Below are 22,004 nucleotides of genomic sequence, written 5' to 3'. Positions count from 1 at the left end.
GTATCATTATGTTTAAATAACATTTGTATCAAATCATCTTAAATACGGATAAATCGGCATGTATCATTATGTTTAAATAACATTTGTATCATATTTGCAACTTATTAATATAAAAAAAAAACTTGAATGATGTAAAGTGTTTTGTAACGTCTAGAAACGGACATGTACATATGTCACATGCTTAGCGAGTACTACTTTCGATTATTATCACTGTTTCATTTCCGTTGATAAGTTAAAACATATATTTATGTATAGTGGATTGGGAAACAAGTTAATGCAACTTATATTTATCCAATTCCACTTTGCGGGTGTATCCAAATATATCTCGTCATTTATATATATATGTTGTATGGTATGTTAAACAAACATAATAAGTAAATATAAACCATTCATCAAATTCTTTCGCCTTCATTCCTTTTTTAAGAGATTACATTATTTATATATCATTTATTTTCAGCATACATACGTACATACACAGATGTATCAGGTTTCTTCGACATTGTATCAATACATTATTTGTATCTAGATATAATGTGAATTAAAAAAAGACTAACACCCCTTACATAGTCAAGTTCGATAACATAGTATTGTTTGAGAATACATTTGCATTGCAGCGATACAACTTTGATTTAGATGTTTAAAAGTCTTGACTTCCTTTTTTCTGCTGAACTACATATACAATTATCACATTTCAAAGCGTGTTCATAACCATGAAAAGCTGCGTCATTGTCACCGGCTATTTCACAACATACTCCAAATAGTGTTAATGTATTAGATACTACGCTAGTGTTCACAACATGTGTTGAACGTAAATGACGCAACGCCTGTTGTCTGTTGAAAGTATCACCAATATGATGATAGCATAGAAATCTAAGACATTGAGACATTATAATAAGTGGTATTCCAAAGAAATGGTCTTCTACCTCCAGCTCTAGTTCTTTTGGTATTAATGATGAGTGCCGTACGTACATTACCTCATCTACAACAGCTGTTTTCATCTTTGCATTCAATGACATTGATGAATGTACACGATGTCTGTAATTATTTAAATCTGCTTCACTGTAGTAATTTTTACCTAAATGCACCATATCGAGTAAATTCATTGATAGAATGTATTCTGTAAGTCTGAGTGTTACATTGTACTGTTCTGTTACATAATAAAACGACGCGTATAACAACCAACCTGTCACAGCATCCCTCTGTAAACCGTCATGTAAATGTCTATGATAACTTGTGTGTATGTTATAATTTGTATTAATTTGTTTTAGTGTCGGTAATAGTTGTGCAGCTTGTTGACTCATGGTAGCATAATGAAACTTACAAACACCGATAACAAATGAAGACGATTGAGAATTTTGTAAAGATTCAATATATTTTAGTAATTTATATGTTTTTGTAAGATTTGACATCATTCCCGGGACATTCGTCCACCTGTAAATTCTGTAAATCAGGAAGTCTAACATTAGTATTGATTGTTCACTGGTTTCACTATGTCGTGGGTAACAGCTGTTTTTACAGGGATTAGAATGAAATAAATTCTGCATCAATCCACTGATTCCCCTATATTTTATACTATTGAGTACACTGAGTAGTGAGTTATTGTTATATTTATTGATCTTTCCTAAGAACATGTTGTGTTCAGGTATGAAATAGTTCGGACAGTAACAGTTGTTTACCCATGATATCAGCTTATTCAGGCAGAGGGAAAAACAAATAAACAATTTAGGTAATTGAAATGTGTCAATATCAACTTCCTCGGAGACCCAGAATAAAGCCGTCTTCAAAAAGTAAGAACACAACAAATCTTTGACCACGTCGTTTGTGTTTACAATACGCTTTAATGTTAATTTAAGAAGACCATAACACAAGACTTGAGTAAAATTAAACGAATGTACAAGTTGTTTTTCTGCCACTGAGAAAGATATTCTCCATAATAAATTACAATTTGCCATAATCCTGGGTCCTATAGGTACTAATAAACAACCGTAATTTATTATCCTGTCAATTATTGCATTGGGGGGCCATTGCCGTCGATAACGCAATTTCCATGGCATAGCATGGTATGGCAAATATTTACTTCTTAGGCAGAATGCAATATCTACAGTTTGATCTGTATTTGATAAGCAGGGACCGTGTGTAGAAAAATCATAAAGCGTGATTTTTTGCTTCATATGATTTATAAAGTTGGTCGTTGATAAATATTGACCTGTTTGTGTATTTACAATACATTCATTAGATACAAATTGATTTGCTCTTTTCCCTACTGCTATCAATCTGAGTCTAGTAAATCCAGGATGATAAGTATCTGTCTCCATAAATACTTCAGTACGTTGTACCAGATGTTTTATATTTCTTTCAATCTGTGTTACGTTTACCACTTCATCGACAACCATTATATCTTCGTCACTTCCTGGTAAATCCATTCCTTCTGCTAAACTCCCACTATAAATTTGTGTTAAATTTTCATCATTTGCATTCAATATTTTATCATGTAAGATAAACAGTATTTGTCTTTTACGTATGTCTACTTCAGTACCTATTGTTCTTATTAGGTGGTTAACCAAGCGGTTTTCTATAGAATCATTTTCAGTCCAAGACAGATACTCTATAAAATAAAATAAAAAGATATATAGATGTGACGAAAAAGCTTGTTTAAGTATGGGGACTTAAACTAAAGTGTGTATTCTTGTGTTTGTGCTTTGTTGTTTGGTGTCTACGTTTCACACGTCCGCGGACGACAAATGCCAAGTATAGGGTAACCCTAAAAATCTCTGGTAGCGTGATTAAGGGAATCCTGGTCACATAAATAAATAAATGGATCCTGGTGTAGTCTGAACGAAGTCTTGCAAGTTAACATAAACACAAAGTCGATTAAAAGTTCAATACTGTATTACTCAAAATCCAAAGTACATGTAACAGTAATACAAGTTTACAACATCTTAACTGCAGGCTCAACAATACGGTGACATAATCCTAAATCTCCTACATATGCACCTCTCGTACACAAAATCGTCTCTCCTCGTATATCGTATCTCGTCTCCCTTCTCACTATCTATTTCTCTCTTTTATACTACTCTAGTAACCTGATTACAATATGGTTAAATGACTCTGAACAAAGAAATATTCTACAGGAGCTATATTGCAGGAGCCCGGAGCCCGGAGCCCGGAGCCCGGAGCCCGGAGCCCGGAGCTAAGGTCAATCGAAACTGAGGTCAACTGAGACACCTGCATCAACATCGTAACGGGGCACCAGCTGATTAACATGATTGATTTGACATTTAACAAGTACAATCTGATTGAAAGCGATAAAAATAGATTGTAAGGAATTACTTGATAACGTTTAATGAGAATAATTAATCTGATTACACCATGATGATTAAACCCAGTGATGCATGTAATAAACGAAAAACGTTACACAGCCCCCCTCTTAGCCCTGAACTTCCACTGTTCAGTTTTTGCACCATAACAAAATTAATAAAACTATAAAAATTACTCATCCTATAGTGATATCCTAACTATTCCTGGAACACAAAAAAAAAAACTTGAGATCCAAGAGTAACTAAAAGACAAAATAAAATTTGTTCCGATTGACACCAAGCAAATAGTAGGGTCACAGGTTCCAAATTTTCATTACGACTTTAAAATAATTTTTGCGAATAAAATTAAAGTCTATATAAATAAAAACATAAGCACCTATCAAAACACGAAATATAAAAAAATATATATATTTGCTAACAAGGGCTGACAATGATTTATTTAAGTCTACAATTTCTTTTTTTTTTTTTAGATTAAAAACCTTTATAACTACAGAATAAAAAAAAATGTAGTTAATCATTTTTTTAAAGGGCTCCGTGACACCATAACAATATGTTTAGGATCTCGTGCACCAACTTGTACTTTTAAAGGGCTCCGTGACACCATAACAATATGTTTAGGGTCTCGTGCACCAAATCAAGTTTAAATTTCGACTATAAACAGTCACAGAAAACTTCTGTACAAAACAACATGATAGTTTACACAATAAATAAACAATTGTTCATAAAGTCACTTGGTTTATTCACTATCATCTTCCGTCGTTTCATTGTGTTGTTTTTTTCTTTTCATTAGGCCGTCCATGCCCGGGTGACCGACACCTGGCCTCTGGTGTCGATCTCCTTTGCGTAAATCTGTCTCTCGAGAATCTCTACGGTCCCCTTCTCGGTTCCGGAAATTCTGGTGGACGATTTTTAAACATCGGGGATCTGCCTCTTCCACGCCATCTATCACGGTTATAGAATCGCACTCGGGACTCTATACCGTTATTCCGTGGGTAATTATCAGGAACATTATTTCTGTCGACATTGTCTCTTCGTGTTCCTTCTGCTTCTGTAGTTATATCTTCATCACTATCCCAGTCTTCAACTTCAAATATCGGCCGCTGAACTGGTTTGAAATTCTTGCTAACGAGATCCTTCTCTCCAATTCTTAAGCATTCTTCCTGCATTGAATTATTTACCGCCTCCTGCAGGGTATTAGGTCTGGTTCGCTTGACAGCAAGACGAAAATCCTCTGATTGTCCGCACTTGTCAAGGAACGCTTTAATAGAGTTCTCCTCTACAATCTCAGGATTGCCCGGATGCGCTCTACGGTACAAATCCTCTATGGCCTGACCGAAATCTCTCAAAGATTCTTCCGGTTTTCTTTTTCTCAGTGTCGCCTCTGTCACATACCTTTCTTTCATCGCCGTATGTCCAAATCTCTCTTCCATCTTCCGTTTCAGGTGTTCAAAATCTCTTTGAATAATTAATGGCATCCCGTATGCAAAGGTCTCAGCTTGTCCTCTTAAAGTACCAAGTAGTACCCTACGAGCCTTTTCATTATTCCAAACATTTAGCTCGGATACATTCTCAAAGTATTGGATGAATTCATTCCAAACGTCATCGCTAACTCCGGAAAACGTTCTACGGACAGGGTATTCGTTTGCTGGTCGAATATTTCTCACACGAAAACACCTAGTTTTCGGCATATCCGTAGTTAATTCATTTGCCCGATTATGAAAATCTGGCGATTGGATTTGTTTTGTCGATGTGTCCATGTTTTCCGATTCGTGCCCGGATAACTCCATTTCCGTGTTCCTTTGCCCGTTAAAAGGGCTATTAGGACTAGGACAGGAGTAAGAGGGCACTTCATCTGAGTCATAGGGCGTATCGCTTTCATCCATTATGGTGTGAGCTGGAGTCCTATAAATATACTTTCTACGAATGTCATCAGGTCTTCGTCTCTTCTCGGACCATGTTTGTGGAGCGTTGTCTGTTTCCTGACCATTAAGAACGAAATTCCATATTAATTTTAGAACAATTGTACAAATTAATAGTCCTATTATAACTATAAGTCCAGTCATAACGTATTTCTGAGACTTCTGTACAACCCGGTTGTTAGGAAAATAAATCCATGCTGATGCGACGAGGCCGCTACTGAGTGTAAGCAAAATAACCCATATTTGCCAAAATTTCTTCCAACCATTTCCTCCGTCTTTTTCTGTATTGCTCATCTCCTGGATAACTCTATAATGATTTTTTCTTGGGTAACAGTGCCCGATGTTCCGGCGATACCGGACCTCTGGCATAGTCTCCGTATGAATATCATTAAGAGTACGTCCAGTGGCAGGCGAATTACCTAACCCAGAATCTGCTGGGGAAACTTGATTTCTAAAGCAATTCTGCCTTACCTGAGAGAGCGTTGGAGCCTGAGTTGATGTCCTTGTTGTTCTTCTTGGTGTTTCCATTGTATAATGTCTAGCAAGTTCGTTGAAGTCACACACAGTAAATCCCACCGCTGCCACCAATGTGACGAAAAAGCTTGTTTAAGTATGGGGACTTAAACTAAAGTGTGTATTCTTGTGTTTGTGCTTTGTTGTTTGGTGTCTACGTTTCACACGTCCACGGACGACAAATGCCAAGTAAACTCTTAAACAGGGTAACCCTAAAAATCTCTGGTAGCGTGATTAAGGGAATCCTGGTCACATAAATAAATAAATGGATCCTGGTGTAGTCTGAACGAAGTCTTGCAAGTTAACATAAACACAAAGTCGATTAAAAGTTCAATACTGTATTACTCAAAATCCAAAGTACATGTAACAGTAATACAAGTTTACAACATCTTAACTGCAGGCTCAACAATACGGTGACATAATCCTAAATCTCCTACATATGCACCTCTCGTACACAAAATCGTCTCTCCTCGTATATCGTATCTCGTCTCCCTTCTCACTATCTATTTCTCTCTTTTATACTACTCTAGTAACCTGATTACAATATGGTTAAATGACTCTGAACAAAGAAATATTCTACAGGAGCTATATTGCAGGAGCCCGGAGCCCGGAGCCCGGAGCCCGGAGCCCGGAGCTAAGGTCAATCGAAACTGAGGTCAACTGAGACACCTGCATCAACATCGTAACGGGGCACCAGCTGATTAACATGATTGATTTGACATTTAACAAGTACAATCTGATTGAAAGCGATAAAAATAGATTGTAAGGAATTACTTGATAACGTTTAATGAGATGAATTAATCTGATTACACCATGATGATTAAACCCAGTGATGCATGTAATAAACGAAAAACGTTACACAGATATACTTCTCCATAATTAAATCGTATAATGACGTTCGTAATATATATATAGGAACATACCCCGAGATACGTTACATAATGGCAAAAATAGCATCTTACATCCAATCGAACAAAACTTTATTGTTAGAATTTTCGACCTTGGTGAATCATCGGCCTATTACTTAACATGAAGATGAAGAAATGTCATTCGGTAGTTTAGAGAAAAAATCACTGTGATACAATGTGAGTGTTATTTGAAATGGAAGCTATTCTACACAAAAATATGTACTACTATTTGCATCATTCAATAAACATGTTTAAAGCAGTATAATGTATAATGTGGAGCAACTGTTTTGATCCAAATACTACCAAGGAGAGGTATTATATAGACGAAAATCTCGTTTTGAGTTTCCTTCCAAGTTAAAATTGTTTTTCAGATTAGTTTTCTAGATGAGTTTTTTAATTTGGACATGATAGATATAAGAAGATGTGGCATAAGTGCCAATAAGATAACTCTTAATTCAAGTCACAATTTGTAAAAGTAAACTATCATAGTTCAAAGTACGGTCTTCAACACGGAGCCTTGGCTTACATCGAGCAGGAACCTGTAAAGGACCCCAGCACATATAAGGGTTAAACCATTCAAACAAGAAAACCAACAGTCCAATCTATACAAAAAAAAAACAGAAAAAAGAAAAAACAGGTCATGGCGTTGTCAAATTAAAAAAAGATGTTGTATACTTATAAATGAGACAACTATCCACCATTGATTAATTGGGGTTGATGTTTTGTAGCTATACACCGCAGTATGACTCATCAAATGAACAGAAAATATTACAAAAAGCAAGCGTTTGATGGCTTTGTCGTAATAATATTAAGCGAAACAATCGATTGTTTGTATAGAAAAATAAACAAACAAACAATAAATAAATATGATGATATACAAAGACAAAAGACAACGCCTGAATTATATGGTCCTGACTCTGTGTGTCTATGACTTATGGTTCTAGATTAACACATGTTTTTCAAGGTTATTGCTTTATTTGTTCTACATAAAAAAACCAACTCTATTTTGTGACAGAAATTAAAAAAAAAATTACCTTTATTGCAGTCTGTACAATTTTCTAAGTATTCCAGATATTCATTTGAAGCTTTGTCGGGATATCTTAGATTCATTATCCAGCTTTCGTGTGCTTTTCTTCTATTTAAACAATCTTTATACATTCGTTCAAACTGTCTGATTGTCAATCCGAAAACATCGTTTGAGATTACGATTCCTCCATCATCAGACTGGTAAACCAATGGCGTGTATTTCCGTTTCCCACGGTAAGGAAAACGTTTAACTCCATATTTCCTCCAGTATGTAATTTTTCTCATACTATACATATGCTCTTTGTTTTCATTTTCCTTGTTACTATGATTTGTGTCCATGACGAATCTAAAAGTAGAAATTATTAAAGATTTTAATTATAAACCAAAATGATTTTTAAAGATCAATTTTTCCGAAGTTTAACAACCCTGTTAATGCATTACCTAAAGCCGTTAGTCTATCGGCCTTAACTTTATATGGTGATGGTGACCTCAGCGTGTACACTGTATTGCGTTCAACATAGTGACAATCAGTTGAAAACCCGTAACCCAAAAACTTTTTATTCAGATCTTCCCATTGCACAACTGAGATCAATGATAGAGGTATAGTGTTACATCTTTCACCAGTCCGCCAGAATATTTTTTTTAGATGTCAACGAAAATTTATTAAATGTTTAATACTTTTGGTTGTGATGTTAGCTGTGTACACGCGGCTACACGTTGCCGCTAAAGAATTTGATACTGTATTTAATATTTCATTCTTAAAAATAAACAACAAAATTCTAATCCCCAAAGAAATTCAAAACGGAAAGTCCCTTATAAAAAGGAAAAATCCAAAATAACGATTTAACTCCACGCAACCAATATCGATATGTCCATCTTCAAAATTAGTTTTTGAAGTTCTTAGACCAAAGAAAAATATCAGGTCAAGGTCAAAGGTAAAGATCAAATTACAAATTGTATTTTTTTCTGTCATTTTTAATGATATTTATAAAAAAACTAGCGAAAAATATTTGCCTTCTTGTAATAAAGATATGAAACATTTTGTTTGCAACAATTCAATGACATCTTATGAGTGTTATTAGACCTACATTTATTCAATATAAGGTTAATTGATTATTGCTCCAACTTGGTGCATGATAAGCAAGATATCAGCAGGCAGTGACCTTGAGTAAACCGGAAGTAGCTATTTTGCACTATTTTTTTTATTAAGAAAGTAACAATGTTTTAATTGTACATATATAAACCAATCATTTGATACCGGATGTGAATTTCACTTAGCTGAAAGTATATAGAACATGTAAAAACCATAAAATTTAGAATCTGTGTAACTGTATCTTTCAAGTGAGACTGGACATAACATTTTTTAAAACGGAAGTTGACAAATATTTTTTCTTATTTCAGTCAAAAATATATAGAAACATTCATTTATTGAATGAACAAGTTTTATTCGGTATTCAAGAGCTTGCAGCTCCTATTCAGACTTTGTAAAACGCTACCGGTGTCTGAGCAGAAAGTTGATGAACCAGGGGTATGTCAAAGAACGTCTCGTCCTTTTTCTAAAAAAAGGTCATCGGAAGATACTAATAACTTGTTGATAAATATTCCGTATCAACTTCACAAATAATACAAGATGTTCTTGAAGTATAGATTTTGCGTACTGATGTTGGTTATCATCTTAATAACGTGTTATAGTATTCTTTTATTTGTCTTTATTAGTATTACTTTTACTGTTAAGTCAGTTTTTGAGATATTCATTTGACGTGAATCTATGCTTATGTAAAACATCATACTTTGAACGGCAAAATTATTTCATTTATTAATATTACTTTTATTTATGGATCTTGACATACTTTGAATGACAAAACTATGTTATTCAATAATACTACTTTTTCTGTTAAGTCTGTTTTTTTATGATATACATTTGACGTGAAACTGTACTTATGTATCCCGTCATACTTTGAACCACACCATTATTTTATTTATTATTATTACTGTTAAGTCTGTTTTTTTTTGTTATATCTACTTTACTTGACTCTGCATTTATGTATGCCGTCATACTTTGAACGACAAAATTATTTTATGTCTACCTGTGCGAATTTCAAACGCGCAATTTTACACCAGTACTAAAAACCTTCCATCCTTTACGGGTAGACTTTATATAGATGAATAAAGTCGTATAAGATAAGCAAAATGAGTATGTTAAATTTGATGTATGCCTTTTTGTGCTTCTACGTTACATTTGTTGTTTTTACAGTGATTAAGATGAAAACACAAGATTGACTGCTATACTCCTATTTTTGACATTTTAACTCTTTGAGTTTGTTTGTTTTGTTTATGCATCGTTGATAATGGAATGGAATTTGATGCGACTGTCATACAAGTGAGAGGTTTAGCTAGCTATATAAAACCAGGTTCAATCCACCATTTTCTACATTAGAAAATGCCTGTACCAAGTCAGGAATATGACAGTTGTTATCCGTTCGTTTGATGTGTTTGAACTTTTGATTTTGTCATTTGATTTGGGACTTTCCTTTTTGAATTTTTCTCGGAGTTCTTTATTTTTTTTTTTTTTTTACTTTCTTTGCACGTACTGCATACAATACAGTTAATTAGGTGTACCGTTTTTGCAATTTATGTCTGCATTTGGAACAATGGTTTGGACGTTTTTAAATGTTATTTGCGGCCCGGTTTCCATAAATGCAGAAAGACCACATCTTGGGTCATTACATTTTGAAACATTGTATTGTATTCCATTTAGATCAAAGAATTTAGCCTTTGTTAAAACCTTTTTGAAGATTTAAGGGCTGTCTTTTACTTTTCAGGATTTTTTTCTGTAGGAAAAGCCTTTTTAATTAGTTTCGTTTTTTGTAAACGGCAAATTTTCTTTTATGACTTTGAATATGTTAGGATTGTACGGGTTATGAGTGCCAACAAACAGAATATATTTGACGACATACCGTTTTTGTAATTTATGTCTGCATTTGGAACAATGGTTTTGGGCTATTTCATGACGTTATGGTTTAAATTTCATAGGGCCAAGAAGGAACCACTGAACAGACAATCTTTAGACTAGACTTCTCAAAAAATATTCTCTGAAAGACAGAGGCAAAAGAAGTAAGCCGCTGTTCAAACGTCATAAATCGATTGAGAGAAAGCAAATCAGGGCTACAAACTAAAACCGACACATTGTGAAAAGTCGTAGGGATACCAGCCTTAACAAACGTTTGTCCTGGCAATATTCTAGTAATCAAACTGCTGTAGCTGATTATTTTGGCAATATTCTAGTAATCAAACTGCTGTGGCTGATTGTCCTGACATTATTCAAGTAATCACATCGCTGTGGCTCATTGTTCTAGCATGACTCTAGTAATCAACTTGCTGTAAAAGATTATCCAGGCAATATTCTAGTATTAAAACTGCCTTGGCTGATTGTCCTGGCATTATTCAAGTATTCACACCGCTGTGGCTTATTGTCCTGGCAAGACTCTAGTAATCAAACTGCTGTAGAAAATTATCTTGGCAATTTTCTAGTAATCAAACTGCTGTGGCTGATTGTCCTGGCATTATTCAAGTAATCACACCGCTGTGGCTTATTGTCCTGGCATGACTCTAGTAATCAAACTGCTGTAGAAGATTATCTTGGCAATATTCTAGTAATCAAACTGATGTGACTGATTGTCCTGGCATGACTCTAGTAATCAAACTGCTGTAGAAGATTATCCAGGCAATATTCTAGTAGTCGAACTGCTGTGGCTAATTATCCTGGCATTATCCTAGTTATTAAACTAATGTGGCTGATTATCCTGGCATTCTCTTAGTTATTGAACAGCCGTCGATGATTGTCCTTTCATTGTATAATTTTTCAAACTCCTGTTACTGATTGTCTTGACATTATCCTAGTGAATCAATTGCTGTGGGTGATTGACCAAGCAGTATCCTAGTAATCAAACTGTTGTGGCTTATTCTCCTGGCATTATCCTAGTAATCAAACTGCCTAGGGTGATTATCCTAGCATTATCCTAGTAATCAAACTGCTATGGTCGATAATCCTGGCATTCTACTAGTAATCAAACTGCTGTGGCTGATTGTCCTGATATTATCCTAGTAATCAAATGGCTGTTGTTGATTATTCTGGCATTATCCTAGTAATCAAACGGCTGTGTCTGATTATCCTGGCATTATTCTAGTAAATAAACTGATGTGGCTTATTATCCTGGCATTATCTGAGTTATTAAACTGCCGTCGCTGATTGTCCTTTCATTATATAAGTTTTCAAACTCCTGTTACTGATTGACCTGTTACTATTTTAGTTATTAAAATGACGTGGCTGCTCATCCTGGCATTATCGTAATTATTAAACTGACGTCGCTGATTGTCCTTTCCTTTTCTTAGTTTTCAAGCTGCTGTGGCTGATTATCCGGGCATTATCTCAGTTATTAAACTGCTGTGGCTGATTATCCTGGCATTATCTTAGATATTACACTGCGGTGGCTGATTATCCTTGCATTATTTTAGTATTTAAACTGTCTAGAGTGATTGTCCTGACATTATCCTAATAATTAAACTGCTGTGGCAAATTGTTCTGATTTTTATCCTAGTAATTAAACTGCTCTTGGTGATTTGTCCTGGATTTTTCCTAGTAATCAAACTGTTGTGGCTGATTATCCTGGCCTTATTCTAGTAATCAAACTGATATGACTGATTGTCCAGGCATTATCCTAGTTATTAAACTGATGTGGCTGATTATCCTGGCTTTATCTTAGTTATCAAACTGACATAGCTGATTGTTCTTTCATTATTTAAGTTTTCAAACTCCTGTTACTGATTTTCCTGTTACTATTCTAGTAATCAGACTGCTGTGGCTGATTATCCTGGCATTATCCTAGTTATTAAACTGCCGTCGCTGATTGTCCTTTCATTATCTAAGTTTTCAAACTCCTGTTACTGATTGTCCTGTTATTATTCTAGTAATCAGACTGCTGTGGCTGATTATCCTGCCATTATCCTAGTTATTAAACTGATATGGCTGATTATCCTGGCATTATCTTAGTTATTGAAATGCTGTGGCTGATTGTCCTGGTATTTTTTTGGTAATCTAACTGCTGTGGCTGATTATCCTGGCTTTATCTTAGTTATTATACTGCGGTGGCTGATTATCCTGGCATTATCTTAGTAATTAAACTGTCTAGAGTGATTGTCCTGACATTATCCAAATAATGAAACTGCTGTAGCAAATTGTCCTGGTATTATCCTAGTAATTAAACTGCTGTAGATTTGTCCTGGAATTCTCCTAGTAATAAAACTGTTGTGGCTGATTATCCTGGCCTTATTCTAGTAATCAAACTGCTGTGGCTGATTGTTCTGGCATGACTCTAGTAATAAAACTGCTGTACAAAATTATCCAGGCAATATTCTAGTAATCAAACTGCTGTGGCTAATTATCCTGGCATTATCCTATTTATTAAACTGATGTGGCAGATTATCCTGTCATTATCTTAGATATTACATTGCGGTGGCTGATTATCCTTGCATTATTTTAGTAATTGAACTGTCTAGAGTGATTGTCCTGACATTATTCTAATAATTAAACTGCTGTGGCAAATTATTCTGGTTTTATCCTAGTAATTAAACTGCTCTTGGTGATTTGTCCTGGAATTTTCCTAGTAATCAAACTGTTGTGGCTGATTATCCTGGCTTTCTCGTAGTAATCACACTGCTGTAGCTGATTGTCCTGGCATGACTCTAGTAATCAACCTGCTGTCGCTAATTGTACTGGCATGACTCTAGTAATCAAACTGTACTAGAAGATTATCCAGGCAATATTCTAATAATAAAACTGCTGTCTCTAATTATTCTGGCATTATCCTATTTATTAAACTGATGTGACTGATTATCCTGGTATTATAATAGTAATCAAACAGTTGTGGTTGATTGTCCTGGCATTATCCTAGTTATTAAACTGCCGTCGCTGATTGTCCTGTTATTATTCTAGTAATCACAATGCTGTGGCTGATGATCCTGGCATTATCCTAAGAATCAAACGGCTGTGGTTGATTATTCTGGCATTATACTAGTAATCAAACAGTTGTGGTTGATTGTCCTGGCATTACCCTAGTAATCAAACGGCTGTGATTGATTATTCTGGCATTATACTAGTAATCAAACATTTGTGGTTGATTGTCCTGGCATTATCCTAGTTATTAAACTTATGTGGCTGATTATCCTGGCATTATCTAAATAAAGGCAACAGTAGTATACCGCTGTTCAAAACTCATAAATCCATGGACAAAAAACAAAATCGGGATAACAAACTAAAACCGAGGGAAACGCATTAAATATAAGAGGAGAACAACGACATAACACTAAAATGTAACACATATAGACAAAATCCCACGAGAATAACAAATATAACATATATATATAACATCAAAACCAAATACATGAATTTGGGATAGACAAGTACCGTGACACGTCTTATCGCAATGTGAATTTACACTCAAAAATAAGAGAAAACAAACGACACAACGTTATAATGTAATACACACAGAAACGAACTATAATATAACAATGACCATATTCCTGACTTGGTACAGGGCATTTTTAAAGGAAAAAATGGTGGGTTGAACCTGGTTTTGTGGCATGCCAAACCTCGCACTTTTATGGCCATGTAAAGTTATTAAACTGCCGTCGCCGATTGTCCTTTCCTTAAATAACTTTTCAAACTCCTGTTACTGATTGTCCTGACATTATCCTAGTAATTCAATTGCTGTGGGTGATTGACCAAGCAGTATCATAGTGATCAAACTGTTGTGGATAATTCTCCTGGCATTATCCTAGTTATCAAACTGCCTATGGTGATTATCCTGGCATTATCCTAGTAATCAAACTGCTATGGTTGATAATCCTGGCATTCTACTAGTAATTAAACTGCTGTGACTGATTGTCCTGGTATTATCCTAGTAAGCAAACGGCTGTTGTTGATTATTCTGGCATTATCCTAGTAATCAAATGGCTGTGTCTGATTATCCTGATATTTTTTCTAGTAATCAAACTGCTATGGCTAAATTATCCTGGCATTATCCTAGTTAATAAACTGATGAGGCTGATTATCCTGGCATTATCTTAGTTATTAAACTGCCGAGGCTGATTGTCCTTTCATTATCTAAGTTTTCAAACTCCTGTTACTGATGGTCCTGTTACTATTCTAGTTATAAAACTGATGTGGCTGCTCATCCTGGCATTATCGTAATTATTAAACTGCCGTCGCTGATTGTCCTTCCATTATTTTAGTTATCAAGCTGCTGTGGCTGATTATCCGGGAATTATCTCAGTTTTTAAACTGCTGTGGCTGATTATCCTGGCATTATCTTAGATATTACACTGCGGTGGCTGATTATCCTTGCATTATTGTAGTAATTAAACTGTCTAGAGTGATTGTCCTGACATTATCCTAATAATTAAACTGCCGTGGCAAATTGTTCTGGTTTTATCCTAGTAATTAAACTGCTCTTGGTTATTTGTCCTGGAATTTTCCTAGTTATCAAACTGTTGTGACTAATTGTCCTAGTAGTATCCTAGTAATCAAACTGCTATGACTGATTATCCTGGCATTATCTTATTTATTAAACTGCCGTCGCTGATTGTCCTTTCATTATATAAGTTGTCAACCTCCTGTTACTGATTGTCCTGTTACTATTCTAGTAATCAAACTGCTGTGGCTAATTATCCTGGCATTATCCTAGTTATTCAACTGATATGGCTGATTATCCTGGCATTATCTGAGTAATTAAACTGTCTGGAGTGATTGTCCTGACATTATCCTAATAATGAAACTGCTGTGGCAAATTGTCCTGGTATTATCCTAGTATTTAAACTGCTGTTGGTGATTTGTCCTTGTTTTTTTCCTATTAATCAAACTGTTGTGGCTGATTATCCTGGCCTTATTCTAGTAATCACACTGCTGTGGCTGATTGTCCTGGCATGACTCTAGTAATCAAACTGCTGTAGAAGATTATCCAGGCAACATTCTAGTAATCAAACTGCTGTGGCTAATTATCCTGGCATTATCCTATTTATTAAACTGATGTGGCTGATTATCCTGGCCTTATCTTAGTTAATAAACTACCGTCGCTGCTTGTAATGGTTCATTCCTTCATTTGAGAAATATCAACAGTCAGAACCTCTACCCACAATAACACTTCTATAATTTAAACATGTGATTGTAGAAAGATGAAAACGAAAGCTGAAAAACTTTCTTGAGGGAATTTACAGGTGGGGAAATTTTCATTAACAAAGAGATAGAATGATAATTATCATAAGTGTTTAATATATAATGAATTTTTCGAAAAACTAAAGATTTTCTTATTCCAGGCATAGATTACCTTAGCTGTATATGGCACAACTTTTAAGGATTTCGGATCATCAATGCTCTTCAACTTTGTACTTGTTTGGCTTTATAAATATTTTGATATGAGCGTCACCGATGAGTCTTATGTAGACGAAACGGGCGTCTGGCGTACTAAATTGATTTTGCCTTTTGATTTTGGACTTTCCTTTTTGAATTTTCCTCGGAGTTCAGTATTTTTGTGTTTTTATTTTTTATAATCCTGGTACATTTGATAACAATTTACACCACTGGGTCGATGCCACTGCTGGAGGACGTTTCGTCCCCGAGGGTATCACCAGACCAGTAGTCAACACTTCGGTGTTGACATGAATATCAATTATATGGTCATTTTCATAAATTTCCTGTTTACAAAACTATGAATTTTTCAAAAACTAAGGATTTTCTTATCCCAGGATTTTTTCTATGCTCCTAAGATGACATATTTTTATTTTAGTTTTTGTTGTTATATGTACAACAGCAAACTACTTATCATCAGACAAATAAATCAATCTAGAGAAAACGCTTGTAGATAAATATAATATTGAACTAATCTGTTTTTAACAGTTTTCACAAACATACTAATATGTCGTATGATTAGGTAATGAGACAATTCTCTACCGGATCCCACATGCAATAGATCATTAACACAATCAGGAAACGGTACAGGTTTAAAATCAGCAAACATATACCGGGTTTAACCAATAATGTCCCCGAAAAAAACATTTTAAAGGGAAAAAACTTCCTTGGATTCCTTTTTAAACATATGTTTCTTATTACCTCAATATCGAATGAATTACTACCAGCAGTTGTTTAAGGAGGCTGAATCAGAAAGGAAAAAATCCTGGTTAAAGAATCATAAAGCACTTGTTTAGATGATATCTTGTATTGCATATATTCAAACAAACAGATTAATATCCTGACTAAATTAAGTAAGGAACTTTTGTATTTTCTTGTTACTCTCAAATGTCGGGTTTATTTAGGGGTGTATTTTACAAAGCCTCACATAATAAACAATTAAAACTAAAAAAAAACGACATAAATTTGAAGATGATCAATGTTAATTGGTTTTTATTGTACATTTTGGTGTTAGACTAAAATATTCATATTTTATAATTCTAATGCTGCCAAAATTCTTTGCCGTAACAGAAAAGTGAATAAAATTATAAATGATATATGGTTTTCTGACAATAATAACTGTAATAGATGAATCATGCATTACCTTCACAGGAGATACATGAACGTACAGTTTTGGTCAAATTTTATTTGGCTAATAATTTAACAAAGAGATGAAAAGATAATTAGCTAAATTGTTTAACATGTTAAATACTAGTTCAACTGCCAGGAACTAAAAATAAGAGATTAAGTCTTAAATATTGTTTTGATCATTTTGCGATGTTTTCAAATTATTTTTTTTTAAGATAGATACGCATACAACAAAAATCCTAACTAATCTAGGCAAAACGCATGAAGATATATATAATTTATATTGGATTAGTTATCAAAGGTTCCAGGATTATAACTTATTACGCCAGGCGCGCGATTTGTCTACATAAGACTCATCAGTGACGCTCAGATTAAAATGGTGATAAAGTCAAACAAGTACAAAGTTAATGAGCATTGAGGACACAAAATTCCAAAAAGTTGTGTCAAATACGGCTTAGGTAATCTAAACCTGGGATAAGAAAATCCTTAATTTTTTTAATAATTTGAAGTTTTGTCAATAGGAAATTTATAAAAATGACAATATAGTTGATATTCATATCAACACTGAAGTGCTGACTACTGGGTTGGTGATACCCCCGAAAAGCAGTGGCATCGACCCAGTAATGTAAATAGTTAACAAAGGTAGCGTTTTACAGTTTTAGAAACAATAAAAAATGATGCCGTATAATTGTCAATAAGACAACTCTCCGCCACAACCCATTACTTAAAACTGCAATAAATATTAATTTAAGATCACCGTATGGCAATCAAAAATTCTCAAAAAAAAAAAGCAGCGTTAGTAAGCCATAAAAGGTCCCGAAAATAGAAATGTAAAACATTTAAAGATATTATTAAAAATGTTTTACGGAAGCTGAAACAGACAAACTTCCTGGTAGGCGATTTGTAAAGCACTTGTTCCGATGCTATCTTTTATTGTTTTCATTAAAACAAAGAGATTGAAATTCTGATTAACAGTGCAAAACACTTATATCAATGGACTTAACGAAAACCCATTTTTATGAATTATCCCTCGAAATCACACTCCATTTTTACTTTTATACATACATTTACCTTAAACAATAGAAAAAAAGTGAATTAGATATAGAAAAATGGCATTTTTGTTTTTGTTACTGACTTTATTGGCAGGAATATCAGCAATCTATCTCAACTCTATGCTTTTTGTCAAGAATAAGAAGTAAAATTAAATAATAAGTAACACTACTTTTACGCGTTTAAAACGTTGGGTTCGTTGTTTGGTTGTAAGAATAATGTCACGTGCTTTTCATTAATAGATTAAATCGGATGGACAAGAACATGTGACGTCACTACACTGAGACATGACGTCTTTGCCTATTATTTTCGAGTATCACGAGTAACAAGTCCTATCCATGATATTGAAATATAAGCCAGAAAGAGCAAAGGGGAAATGTTGTATTTGCCTATGAATGCTCTCTATCTTCCTCCGGTAGATTCGTATTGTTATCCGAATGTACTGCCGAGCCCTTCCCAAGTGTTTTGCGGTATATACTTAAGTTGATATCTTTACGGCATTGACCTAATATGTTTTTGAAAGTACAACTTAAATTGATCAATTGATAAATATTAGAATTGTCACACAAATTTCAAACTTATGTTCATCCCTAAATGAACATATGATTATGGAAAAAGTGTTCCATGATGAAATTGACGTTGCACAAAATATAGCTGTGTTACTATACTTAGAAAGCAAACACTATTAGCTCTAGGATAAATTAAACAAGGCTATTTTGTAATATGTTTGCCTATTAAACAAACAGTAAATAGCCTTTGACATACTTCATAATAATTCAAAGTGATATACGAGTTATAAGTACAATTTAGAATAGTCACCACCTACATCCTCCTCCTCTGGAATCACAACATTAGAAAAAAAACAGGTGCTGACCAGACACAAGATATAGTGAAATCTGACTTAATTTACGTTGGCACTTTTACCTAGCACGAAATGTCTTGAAAATTAAGAAGGGGTATATTTGACAGAGTTTTACATGATACACAAATAAAGGATAGACATCTACAGATAATCAACGTTGTACACGTTTCAATTGTTACCTTTTTTTGTGGTTGACAGGTGAAGTTAGACTAATATTTAGACAATATACGTATAGTGTCTTGAAATATGAAATTTATTTGTATGAGCTTAGAAACGGGGGAAATGCGAGGTTGTACAGAGCATTTTCGCGTTTCGTGCCGAATACAAATAAATTTCATATTTCAAGACACTATACGTATATTGTTTTATACTGAAATAAAAAAATAATAATAATGATAAAAATGTGTAACAAATATTGTTTAAAAACAATGTTTGGAATTTCCTTCTTCGGTTACCATTTTGGGGTATTTCCCTTTGGGGCGTAGTCGAGGGGGTAAGGCATTGATATTTTGAGGAATTAGAAAGGAAAAATGAACTTAATTAATAACAATTGATACACATGGTATATAAATAACCAATTTGAATACATAACAAGTTTAAATGCATGTAAGTTTGACCATTGTTACTACACGTTGTCATGGTTGTGACGTAAACTTGTTGATGAAACACAGTAGTTCCGGTAAGTATGCGGGGCTTATATGTTAGTTGAGGTCATTGAAGTATAAAGCTAAAGTTTATACGTATAGCTTTATCTGTATAGTAAAATAGCTGATTGCAGTATGAATCAATATCTTATTCATGTAACTAGTAATTTTGGGGCCCTTTATAGCTTGTTGTTCGGGTGAGCCAAGGCTCCGTGTTGAAGGCCGTACATTGACCTATAATGGTTTACTTTTTTTAAATTGTTATTTGGATGGAGAGTTGTCTCATTGGCACTCACACCACATCTTCCTATATCTAATGACAGTAAGCTTTAACGTGATAAATTAGCAAATAAAGTGGTATTGGAAATCTGTTTTTGATTTCTGATAACATTTACTGCATTGACATAATTCTTACCTTTTCGTCAACTGAGATAGATGTACACCAATGAGATACACATTGTACTTCCTTAAATGAGAACACATTTGCAATGAAGATACATCTATGGCGATGAGATAAGCCTACCATTTTCTGCAATGAAGATACATTTACTACAATGACATCAATCTTACCTTTTCTGCAATGGAGATAAATGAACAGTCTTAACCTCTACCCACCACACCACCTCTATGATATTGAGCTGTAATTCTATGAAAATGAAAGAGAAAGAAGAAATACTTCCCGTGGGAAATTTACAATTCTAGTCCTGGAGAAATTTTCATTAGCTCATAATTTAACAAAAATATAAAAAGATAATTATCATAAGTGTTTAACACTAATTCAACTGTACAGTAAGGAAATAAAATGAAAATAAATAGGAATTACATTTATGTGTTGTTATATTTTGAGATGTTCTTAGGATGGTATTATTTTTATTTTAGTTGAGCATATACATAAAGGCAACAGTAGAATACTGCTGTTCGAAATTCATAAATCCGGGTTACAAACTAAAACGGAGGGAAATACATCAAATATAAGAGGAGAAAAATGACACAAAAGAAACACAACATTAAAATATAACACACACACACACGAACACGAACTTTAATATATCATTTGCCATTTTCCTGACTTGATGCAGAAAATTTTAATAAAAAAAATGGTTGGTTGAACCTGCTTTAGTGAAATGCTAAACCTCCCGCTTGTTACAGATACATACAACAGCAAAAAACTTCCTCAGACAATAAATGAATCTAGGAAGAAAACGCATGTAGATTAAAACATAATATTGAAAAGAACAGTTGTTTTTAAAAGTTTTTAGAAACATACAAATATTTGGTTTGATAGTTGATGAGATAACTTTCTACCGGAGACAACATGACACAAATCATTAACAAATACAGGTAACCGTACAGCCTTTAAAATTAACAAACATATACCGTGGTAATAAGCTATTAGAGGCCCCGAAAATAAAAATAAAAAAAAACAATTGATTTGACAAACTGTCTGTGATTCCTGGATAAACAGTTTTTGCTGACTTATTCAATATTGGATAAATTACGTAAAGCAGTCGTGAAGGTAGACTGAATTATGCATATTTTATTCATGTAATGACAGTAAGCTTTAACGTGAGTAAATAGTCTCTGCCCACCACACCACTTCTATGATTTTACAATGCCGTTGTAGGAAGATGAAAACAAAAGAAGAAAAACTTCCTGATCGAAATTTACAATTCTTGTCCCTAGAGAAATTTTCATTTGCCTATAATTTAATAAATAGTTACTTATCATAAGTGTTGAATACTAGTTTAACTGTACAGTAAGGAAATAAAATAAAGTGAAATACGAGTTACAATATGATTAATTTATTTTGCGATGTTTTAAACTTCATTGTATTCATATGATAATGTTATTTTTATTCAAGTTGAGCAGATACACCGGTTTGATACAGATACAAAACACGTTATAATATTTTTCATTAAATCAATCTAGGTAAAACGCATGAAGATAAAAAAGATTGGACTAAACAGTTTCTTTACAGTTTTCAAAAAAATACAAATTTGTAGTATGATAGTTAATGAGATAATTCTTCACCTGAGACCACATGACATGGAACATTAGCAAAATAGGTAACCGTACGGTCTTTACAAATAAACAACATACCGCGTAAGTAAGTTGGAATATGCCCGGAAATACAAATGTAAAACAATTAAAAGGAAAACATTCATTGGGGGCCTTG

General features: G+C 34.0%; 1 protein-coding gene across 1 annotated transcript; it reads right to left on the bottom strand.

The window, feature by feature from the left end:
• Positions 1 to 315: 315 nt before the first annotated feature.
• On the bottom strand, positions 316 to 20,482 carry LOC139499451 (uncharacterized). The gene is made up of 3 exons (XM_071288130.1): positions 20,399 to 20,482; positions 7,692 to 8,029; positions 316 to 2,605 (listed from the first exon to the last, which is right to left on the bottom strand). Exons 2-3 carry the CDS (start codon positions 8,020 to 8,022, stop codon positions 630 to 632), a joined length of 2,307 nt encoding a protein of 768 aa, XP_071144231.1. The 5' UTR covers positions 8,023 to 8,029; positions 20,399 to 20,482; the 3' UTR covers positions 316 to 629.
• Positions 20,483 to 22,004: the final 1,522 nt, after the last annotated feature.

Source organism: Mytilus edulis, chromosome 12, assembly GCF_963676685.1.
Source record: "Mytilus edulis chromosome 12, xbMytEdul2.2, whole genome shotgun sequence".
Classification (NCBI taxonomy): domain Eukaryota; kingdom Metazoa; phylum Mollusca; class Bivalvia; order Mytilida; family Mytilidae; genus Mytilus; species Mytilus edulis.
The sequence above is the reverse complement of the archived record's forward strand: the minus strand, read 5'-3'. Positions and strand labels throughout refer to the sequence as shown.